Raw genomic sequence first — 11,202 nt, 5'->3', positions numbered from 1 at the left:
TTACACAAATAGCACAGAGTTGCCAAAAATACACCAAGAACTTCCATTGCAAAAACTGGAAGAATGGGCCAACAGCATGCCAAGTATTTCTTGGATGAATTCACCCAGAACTATATAGATAAGGAAGGCTCTATAGTCTGGTTAAAAAGGGGATCACTCTGCTATGATCAGGATAGGATTATAATAGTTGTCAAAGATCAAGGCTTGATGATCATTGCTGAGATTATTCATCTTTTTAAAAGCAACATCAACAACAATTGCAGGTTCTGCCACACAGAAGTAGAGTGAACCACCTGACATCCAGCTGTAAGGTTCTGCTAGAGAATGACAATGCGACAGTGTGTAAATATCTCCACTCGACAATCTGTAACAAGTTAATATCGAATGTAGCAGCAAGTCCTGGAAACACATACCAGAATAAACAGTTGGGAATAAGTTATACACCATCCATTATGACTATTTTATTCCTAAATTTACGTACCTCGAAAACAGAGATATTAAACCTGACATAGTGATATGGGACAGGGAGAAAGAAGTAATTTTACAAGTTAGTGTCTCCAATGATGCTGGGTTAAATAGAGATGAGAGGGGAAAAGATAACAAAATCCCAAGGTCTAATGTACAACATGAAAAGAAACTAGAATCTCAGGAAGATCTCTATCATTCCACTAATTATAGGAGCAACTGAACTCATGAAAAGGAATTTAAAAAACTACCTGGCAAATATACCCAGTGAAACAAGTGCAAGAGAGATTCAAACAATTGCACTTAGAGTGACAGTTAAAATATTAAAAAGATTTCTCAGTTGGAATCAGACAGCGGGTGAATGTCTGCCCCATCTCCAGCTAGAACAAAATAAGAAAAAAAAAAAAAAGTAACTGTATCCATTGGGCTAATCTTGCACTCCCAACCAGAAACAAAATGATGCAACAATAACAGAAAAACACTTTAATTTGAAAAAAATTTAATTTCCTAGATATCACGTGTGTCGACGGATCAAATTTACAAGTTTTTCAACCATATTAATTATTGGTAAGCGGAAATTTTCACAGATGTCTCTTGGTCGTTCGTCCACAACAATTGCCTGAGATGGGCTATGGAGAGTAGCTGAAAAAGAAAGAAAGAATTAATTAGCAGACTGCTCAGCATTGCCTGATCATAAAATATGCTAAAATATAGTATTTTTAATTAATGCAGATTTCGTATTTATTATTATAGAGTCAATTCTTTGATTATTATATTGTACCAATAGTGATTTCAAAAGTAAAAAAAAATATGACTTGGGTGCCATCAGTTAGAATTGAAAACAAAACATTTAGCTCTCCAGTGGTATTCACTACCATATGACCTAAGGGCACATGCATATCAAAACATAAATGTACATTTGGGTATGCGTAGTAGGCTTACATAAGTCGCATATCAAAAAAAGTTGAAGGATTAGGGAGGCAGAGAGAGTTTAATAATGGTGATACAGCACCACACATGGAACAACTAGATACTTTCGAAAATGACCTCATGGATATAATCAACAAACTCACTTTCCACAAAAAGAACTACTTCCAAAAACGGCTGGATTATACCATTAACAATATCAATGATTCAGATTACCTCTTAATAAAGGCAGAAAAAACAACTTTTACAAACTTACCAAACAAGAATACCATAAACTAATTAAGGAAAACATCAGTAAAAAACATAAAAAGTCAAACTTAAACATTGTTAGGAAAATAAATGAAGATAGTAAAGCATGACAGACAAAGTGGAAATTAGCTATAGAGTAAGTAAAATAAGTAATAAGAAGCCTATATACTCTTGACTTTATTAACAAACCTACAACTAGATTTATTAACCCAACTAGACCTGAAATGGATAGGATCTGCAAAGTCTAGCAGTTCTGAGGAAGAAACTATTGGAGTAGAAGGCTTTCTTACATTTAGGGATCTCTACTATGTAGAGGTAGGATTTAGCTACTTGTCAGGTTTGTCGGGGGTATTTACATCGACGGGGTACAAGTACTTGTGTTTGTCAGAGCATTAACCATTAAAATACTTGTAGAACAGGCAGAGGGATGCAACATCTCGTCAATGGGACAGAGTTTGAAGCTTAGATGACAGTTCAGGATCTATCAGGTTGGCGACTCTTTTGAACCCTGTCCAGGAGTGAGAGACCAGTAGCACATGCACCAGTCTAAATGTGACAACAATACTCCATACATAGGCGAATGGTGGCCTTGTAAAAGTACACGATGCTTTCAGGCTTAAGTAACTTTCTAGCACGGTTTAGAGAGCCAATCTTCTTCGCAGCGGCCTTGGCAATGCTCTCAATGTATCTGTTCTAACTCATGTTCCCTGTGAATGTTATGCCGAGGAGTTTAAAAGGTAATGTGTTTTTGGCCATTGCTATTGGTGGCAGAGAAGGTTTCTAGTAATCATTGAAGGAAACAAGCTTAGTCTTGGCAGCATTGAATGTGACCATCCATTTTTGTCCCCATTCCACTACAGATTGGAGGTCTTCCTCTAGTGTTTCTGCCATTTCTTTAGATATGTGTTCATTTGTTTTCCTCTCATGCCTGTTATAGAGCATGTTGTCATCAACATATATACCCATCTCACAGACAATTTTATCAGTGAGGTTATTTATGAATATTAGAAATAATAAAGGTCCAAGGATAGACCCCTGAAGTACTCCTGCATTTATATCATATTGTTTAGATGCACGTCTGTTGTGGACAACCTGGATACTTCTCTTACTTAAGAAGGATTTAATTACGTTATGTATTCTTCCAGTGATACCGTATGATCTGATTTTCCTGAGAAGACCATCGTGCCATACCCTATCTAAAGCCTTAGATATATCGAGGGCAACCGCTCTACCCTCCTCTGCTTTGCCAGTGAATGGTATATTCGTTCAGAGATTACAGTTAGAATATTTACTGTGGAACGAGTTTGTCTAAATCCATATTGATGGTCGGTCAGAAGTTTAGACTTGCTTCCTCATAAAATTTGATTAGAAATTATATTTTTAAGCAAAAATAATTCACTTTCAACTTATGCCTGATACCCATTATGCCTACGTTTTGGTAGATTATCAAAGGTCACTTAGTTTAAAAGAATACATGGTGCTTATTTAGAATCACACTTGATAAAAAGAAGAAAAATCTTTATGATGTACATACTAGTCACAAAGAATAATGACATATTCTAAAAATCACATAAATTGATCAAGTAGTTTTATTTTTAAGAAAATCAGATTTTACGATTTTTAGCAATTAAAAGTTTTAATTATCTTAAATACAAACAAAATCTCTGTAGTCGAATTGAATTGCCACCTTTGAATTTTTGGAAAATTTAAAACAATATGGCTGCTCCTGGCCTCCTTGTTTTCTCATAAAATCTGATTTTCTTTATTAAAAACAAGGCCGATAGACATTAGTCGTGTGCTCTCGTGTAATGAATGAATGTGTGAATGTAGGATTGACATGAAATTCTTAAAGATAAACTAAAATGACCGAAAAATGGGCTGAAATGACTTAAATAAATAAAAAGTAAATGACTTAGAATGACTTTAATAAACTTAAGGATGAATTGAATGACATTAAGAATAACTTGAATGCTTAAAAAATAGCTGGAATCCTTCAAAAACAACTTGAATGATCTGGAGAATGACTTGAATGGCTTTGAGACTGACTGGTTGTAAAGTGGGTGATCATTTTACATTAAATTAATACAGAAAAGTGATCCCTCACTTTATATCACAATAAGTACAGCATGTAGTAAGGACAGATACTACACTTTGATCTTGGCCAAAAGGCCAAGAAAAGTTGTATTTATTTGCTCCCCCACCGAGCAAATTAGGCCCAAGGCAAGGCCGATTTTTAATGTGAGGAGTGAAGGGGAAATGGGGACCAACTCCCCGGGGAGTAGAGGAGCTGGATAGTGATAATTGGTATGAAGGGTTGCTCCTACATTGACCAAGGTCTTTTATGTGGGGTTTCCCCCACATATGGCCTTTGCTTGCAGTATCTGCCGGAACAGATGGTGTTTATTTGCTCCCCCACTGAGCAAATTAGGCACAAGGCCGTTTTTAATGTGAGGTAAAAACCAGCTCCCCTAAAAGTAGGCAAAAAGGGGGCACTCTGGTTACCAAAAATAATAATTGTCCCAGTATAGAGGGTTTCCCCTCCATTGACTAGTACAAATCATCTTAAGTGCAGCATCTGCCGGAACAGATACTACACTTTGATCTTGTTTATATATTTTATTGCTTTTAAAAATTTTGAGAATACAATTAAGTAAAAAACAAAAGATTTTTAAACAACAAAATTAGGCACAAGGCCCTACAAGATATTGGAAAGGGGAAGGGTTCAGGGTCTTTGTGACTAAAGTGATTAAAAGTAATAAATGTAGACTTTAGAGTCTTACTCTTGACTGGCAACATTTACCAAAATACCTCATTCACTCTATGGATCTTAATCTAACTAATAAATCCCCAGCGTTTAAGAGTCAAAAACATATTTACAATTAATAAACAGTTGTCTGTGTGTTTGTGTATGCATTTTTTTTTTTTTTATTGTGTGTGTGTGTGTGTGCATGTGTGAAAAAATAAAATTCAATTTCATTAGAAAATAAAAAGTTTTTGAATTAAGAGAAAGATTGTTCGTGGAGTGGGGAAAAACTAATCAAAAGTGTTCATATCAAAAACAATAAAATAAATCCTACTGGGTTGTTAGCGAGGGCCCCTTGTACTAATCTAGGTGACTAGACCCCCCACTGTTTTCCGGGGAACCGAAAACAAGCAGGGCGATCCCTAATGGGGATTGGGGAAAATACCTTAATGGAAGTGGGAGAAAACAGGAGGAGTGGGGTTGGAAGGTGACCTCTGAGTGGGGGAGTGACCGGGGATGTTGAAAAAACAAGGATGTGGCACAAAGGGGATGGGCAGACTCAGAGGTTCTCTAGTACCAAAAAATAAAATCAGGAACAGGATCCCATTTGTACCACCAGTCAAGAGTCTTCTTAAAATGACTTAGCTAGAACCTAAGCGGGATGGGTTCCGAAGGACCCAGCACCGCCCGTGCCATGCTTAAGGAGGGAACACCTATTGAAACTTGGCTCCTCAACGGTAGCACAGACTAGTGCTGTGCACCCACCTCTTTACACTTTGATCTTGGCCAAAAGGCCAAGAAAAGCTTGAAAAGCTAAGAACAGCATCTATTAACAACAGACCTTTGATCTTAACCAAAAAGGCCAAGCACAAAAGTGTTGCGGACCGAAAGACCGACCGACGGAGTGACTTGCACGCGACTAAAATCAAAAAAGTACTTGATAATTTTTGGAATTTAAATTGAAATTTGAAAATTCGAAATTTAAGAAAACCAAAAACAATGTTTTTTTTCTTTAGATAAAGACGACATAGTCGAAAGCTGGCTTCATATCTTTAAAGATGAAGAAATGTTCCATGATGAGTACGTACATCAAAAGATTTTTCTGTTTTTGTAGTGTCATTCTAAATAAGCACCAAATATATTTATGCAATGATTTTTTTAATTTTGTTATTGTCTTTAAATTTATAAAACATGTATGCATGTAAAAAACAAAATAAAAGATACTTTAGATTAACACGAGATTCAAAGTGACATCATAAAGACTATTGCTGCAAGTAATCATGTATCTATTGGTGTACACACAGATAAACTCCAAAAATAACAATTTTTAAAATAGTATACAGAGGAGTCTATCAGGCATGTGTATGCAGTGTGATGTTGTATGGAAGTGAAACCTGGCCAATTAGGGTTGAGGATATGCATTGCATGGAGAGAAATTATATGAGAATGGATTTTTAATAATAATCCGTAAGACAGGCTTAGATATGATGACATCAGAGGAAGATTAAATCTAGAGAGTATAAAGAGATTCAGTTCATAGCAGAAGATCAAGGAAAACATGGGAGGAAGTGATGAAAACGAACCTGAGGGATAAATAAAAATCTGGTCAGAGATAGGTTTCTTTGGAAGTCAATTTCTTAAAGTCATCCAACATATGCCAGCATGTAAAACTGACATGATAATGATGATGTTTTTCCATGAAATCAAACTAGGATTATCACTATTAATTGGGTTTGCTATGCAAGTACATCAGCTAGTATATATATAAACGAAAAAAAATAATGCCAACCTTTTTTTGTTATTTCTGCCTGTTTGTTATAAAATGTTGTCTGTTCATCTTCCAAGCCAAGCATTTTACAGAATTTTTCTGAGATTTTGGATTCAATGAATGGATCTTTTTGACAATAAAGAACTCCAACAGGAAACTTTCTTAATTTCAGTTGAAAAAGATAAGAACCAATCTGGAATTGAAGAAAGATTATGTTATCAAATATAATTCCAAAGAAAAATTTAATGTGCATATAAATTTATAATATGTAAGATATACATATAATATTTATATCTTATATACTATACATCTATATGTACGATATATTAATGATATAATAATAGATATATGCACTAATATATATATATGCACAATATACATAGACATGAAAGAAAAAATAGACATCCATAGAAACAGTTTATTTCATTAAAGATAAAATTTATAGAACAAAATAAAAAATAACTAGTTACAAATTGGATAACTAATACTTGGTTAACATTCCCTTTGCTGTTTTTGATTCTAGGATCCTTTTAGGTATGGCACTGATCAGTTGACAAATATCATCTCCAGAAATTTCTTGCCATGTGACACAAAAAGATCAGTCTTAGAAGATGGCTTCCATATTTTTTTTTTTTTTTGCGAAGGGCAAGGTCTAATATGCCCCAAAGGTTTTCAATTGGGTTAATATCCAGAAACTGACTTGGCCATGGAAGTTTATTAATCTCATTTTAGCTCAACCAATGTTGTGTTACCCAAGTAAATAGGGAGTTAACTTGGTTCATTTTACCACGTGAGAATATTGGTTGGTGTCCTTCATGTAATATTGACACATATTTAGCAGAATGTTTCCTTTGCATTCCACCAAGTCTGAGCGACCATCACTCCAAATTGTACCCCATACTATAACAGAGAAACACCTATGTTTCAGCTGCAGTCTTTTTAAATCAAACTCTTGTTGTGGGAGCCTCCGTACCCATACCCTTCCATTGTCGGAAAATAATGCAAATCGTACAATATATAATAATAGATATGTATAATATTTATTATACATTTACTACTATTTGTGTACTGTGGAAAAATGACTGCATACTATTTTCATTGCTTGTATGTCTACATAAAGTTATGCATGTTTGTATGATTCACTAAATTTCAACTTCTTTTTAAAACCTCTTAAATTTAAATCTCAAATTTTACACGTTTTCTAGAATCAAAATCATGTAATAGATTGTAATCAAAATTAGAATAAGGATTCTAGACATTCTAAGGTTTAGTATTATTATATTGTGAGTTTGATCTCCATAAGGGAATCATAAAAGTGGTACAAAACTGTTCTATAAACAGGGAATTAATTTTACCTGTCCTAGGACAGGCATTCTTCTAGTTTATTATATAATTGAGCACCACAAAATGTGTATTTTTATTTATTATTAATATTAAAGGAGGTTATTGATGAATCATGCACTATCAAGCTATGATGTCAGGAAATGTAAAGAAAAAAAAAAAAGGATAAAGCTTGTTAAAAAAAATGTCTACAACTTTTATAATTGAATTCAATTTAAAAAAACAGTTTTCAGTTTGTTTATATTGATTAAAATACTAATTAGAATCAGCTGCTGTTGCTATTTCTGTTCAATTGAACATATACTCAATGAATTACTTACCAAAGTTTTACATATAAAATGCATATTAATACATATCTATATTGAAACAGACAGGCATATTATTATTAGAAATATTAGCAATGATTTAAAAGATATAATAAGTAACACATCTTTTTGTGTGACGTCCATGTTTAAAAAGTTTAGAAATATTAAGCCACAACAGGTTAGGAAAAGGGAATTTTGAAATAGTCAGTTTGCAAAACGGTTCATAAAACATGTGGAGTGTGTCCAACTAAAAGCCACTTTAACGTAACCCAACAAAAGTTGGGATGGAATTTTATCGAGTAAAGGGAGGATTATTTTCAAAAGGTTTAGACATAATACTAATCAAAATAAAGATTGCTACTTTGTAAAGTAAAAACAAATGTATCATATGAAATTGATATATATTTATATACAGTTGTATAGAAAATCAAGTCAAAACAAAATAAAACTGACAGTTATTTTAACAGCAATTATTTTAATTTTTATCAGCAAGAGGACAATATAGAATTAATCAATTGTTTATTTCTTTCTTTGAAATAAAATATCCATGTTCTGCCATTTCAGACTTCTGCACTGTTTCTCAATGAAACTCTTACAAACTCTTGTTTTAGGATCTATGAACTTATAAATGTGGTTTAAAGAAACTCCTTTATCACTATTTTATCACGGTTATCAAAATTTATTTAAATTAATGAAACCCCAATATTTTTTTTTTTTTAATTAAAAGTAAATTTGCTGGATAGAAGAGCAGCCAGTCGCCATATTTGTTTAGGATGCATTTAAATTCAAAGGCATATTGTTACATAAGGGCTGTCCCCTTTTCATGTAAGTATAAAAATAGAGATTTAGTTAAAATGAAAATAAAATGAGAGAAAACGAGAATCGAACCCTGGAGATAAGTTTTAAAAAACAATAGGTTTAAATGGAATGTCCAGTAAATTGTTGATTCTAATGAAATAAATAATAAATAAACTATTCATTGTTAGAAGAATGTGGATAATAAAATATGGGTTAAATGAATTAGATATGTAGGTTGAATTCCTTTGTGAAAACAACAAAGGAAGAATGGGAAATCAGAATGTTCGGAAACGTGCAGGTTGCGCATGTTGATGGCACGTGAATTGTGGTCACGTTGGCCGGACATGCATGGATTTCTCAATATAGGAAGTGAGAGTTAGTTAGAGTAAGAAGTCAAAAGAAGGGAGGCAGAGAGTCAGAGTCAGACGAGAGTCCGACCAGTTCGAACCTTGGCCCGTCTGGAAGCGAGAGGGTTTAAAAGAGAAAAAGAAAATGTAAGAAGAAACTTTGAATTCTTGGATGCAAAGCCATTGGCCAGTCAGTGGAAGAATAAATGCTCATCATGTTTTTATAACTGCCGTCTCCTGTGTCCATCATTACATGAAAAAGGTATTGTCTATTTATGTGTAAAAACCATTTGAAATTCATCATCTAAAAAAAAATATATGTGTTAGAAAGTATATGTATCTATTTATGTTATACAAACACTCCCGTTCATACGAACTGTCAAAGCATAAATGCCAACCTGTCAATCCATCGGCATAAATGCCAACCTATCGGTCTGTCTATCTAGATAGCGAATCACCTTCTCAAAATGTATTTATATGCAATCTCTCTCATTTATAAACTCTCACTCTCTCTTTATATACACCTGTTAATGATCCCATCTCTTACAATATGAACACTTATAACATGAACACTCCTAAGACTATCACTCTAAGGCTCTTCTTAACATGAACAACAAAAGAACATTCATCATCTTTAGTATAATAAACGAATAGTTAAAATATAACTCAATTTTATTAATGAGATTTACCTATATCTCTATAAGTAATGGCTGCACAAAAAAATCATAAAATTTGATTTTCTTCAATAAAAAAATACAAACTACTTGATCAATTCACATGATTTTGGAACATAACATCTTTGTTTTGTGATGAGTATGTACACCATAAAAAATTTTCTGCATTTTTTTTTTTAATAAGTGTAATTCTAAATATGCACATTAATCTGTATAATGTATCTAAAATACAATATAGAATTACCAATTCTGTACTAAATTCCCAAATCTGATACAATTAATGATTCTGATTCTTTATAAATCTCTAAATATTTAACTGTAAAGTTGCTATTTTTGTCGATTACTGAAAAAACACATTAAATGTGCAAATATTTTCTCAAACATAAAAACACACTTGTGGGTAGGATGATCTGTAGATTTTTAGTTTTACTGGTAGTTGAAAATCAATAAATATTTGTTTTTTTTATTATAATATTACTACCAACAGACAATTACAAGAATTGGTTTTGGCATCGGGAAATAGGCACAAAATTTTCTGATTCTAATACCCAAAAACGTTCTGATTTTTCCGATTCATGATTCCAATTAATTGTCCCAACACTATCTTATATGTGCGTTCCCAAATTTAATATAAAATAAGTTTTCTCTGATGGAAGCAACAAACATGAAAAAGATAATTCAAAATTAATGATGACCTATAACAATGTCAAAATGAATATTTCATCAAATTAGAAGTTTACAAAATAAAAAAATTTAAAAAAAGATTTTTTTTTTTTAATATTTACATTATTGAAGTCGATTCCTCTGATAATTTTAAAACTATCAATTATTTCATCCGTGGTATATTTTCTCAAGCCTTTCAGATGTTTCACAAGAGAGGCAACAACTTTCAAAAACGGGCGTAAAAATGGTATATCCCATAATTCTACAAACAACTCAAAGAATTTGTATGGTTGAATTCCTCTGAAATAAAAAAAATTATTTTCAAAATTAATGCAAACATATAAATGCCATTATTTTTATTTTTTTTATCACATTCACCTCAACAAAAGACATATTGCTACCATTTGGGGCTATGTTTAAGGTAGATGAGGAAGATGTTGATTTATGTTACATTTTAATTTCTACATATCAGGAAAGCAGGTAAAAGGAAGGGAATTCCAAATTCTAGCAGTCCAAGAGAAGAAACTATTATTAAGAAAAACATTTAAAGGAAATACAATTCAGAAGGATGAATATGCCAATGTTTTCAAACAAACTTAGAGCTTCAAAGTAGGATCTATTTATATTAATACATGTAACTGCTATAATCTATATATAAACACCTATTTTCATAGCATGCAAACATAAAAACAGGATTTTTTAAAATGTTGTCATACATTGTAAAGTAGCACAAAAGGCTGGGGGAAAAATCACGTAATTCATTATATACTAGAATTGATGGTTGGTTGCTTTTTGTTTTACAACATATCAACCATATTGGGGTTATTTAATCGAATTTTTATGCTTCAAGTCCTTTATATCTTCAAATATTTATTCATAGTGCTTGGTTTGGTTGTTTTGTCAAAAAATAATAATTTTTGAC

General features: G+C 32.6%; 1 protein-coding gene and 1 pseudogene across 1 annotated transcript in view; both read right to left on the bottom strand.

The window, feature by feature from the left end:
• Nucleotides 1–947: 947 nt before the first annotated feature.
• The window catches only part of LOC145293192 (uncharacterized), a 49,226-nt gene continuing 38,971 nt past the window's right edge, over nucleotides 948–11,202 (bottom strand). Inside the window, exons 5-7 of the mRNA XM_080139685.1 lie at nucleotides 10,403–10,580; nucleotides 6,174–6,345; nucleotides 948–1,107 (exon numbers count right to left, since the gene is read on the bottom strand). Of these exons, the coding sequence (XP_079995811.1) occupies nucleotides 980–1,107; nucleotides 6,174–6,345; nucleotides 10,403–10,580 (478 nt within the window). The 3' untranslated portion in view covers nucleotides 948–979. The remainder of the gene's footprint in view (nucleotides 1,108–6,173; nucleotides 6,346–10,402; nucleotides 10,581–11,202) is intronic.
• On the bottom strand, nucleotides 3,697–3,822 carry LOC145293469 (U2 spliceosomal RNA; annotated as a pseudogene).

Source organism: Euprymna scolopes, chromosome 14 (assembly GCF_053919585.1).
Source record: "Euprymna scolopes isolate OS-2025 chromosome 14, ASM5391958v1, whole genome shotgun sequence".
In the NCBI taxonomy this organism is placed as follows: Eukaryota; Metazoa; Mollusca; class Cephalopoda; order Sepiida; family Sepiolidae; genus Euprymna; species Euprymna scolopes.
This window is presented reverse-complemented; position numbering and strand designations above follow the sequence as displayed.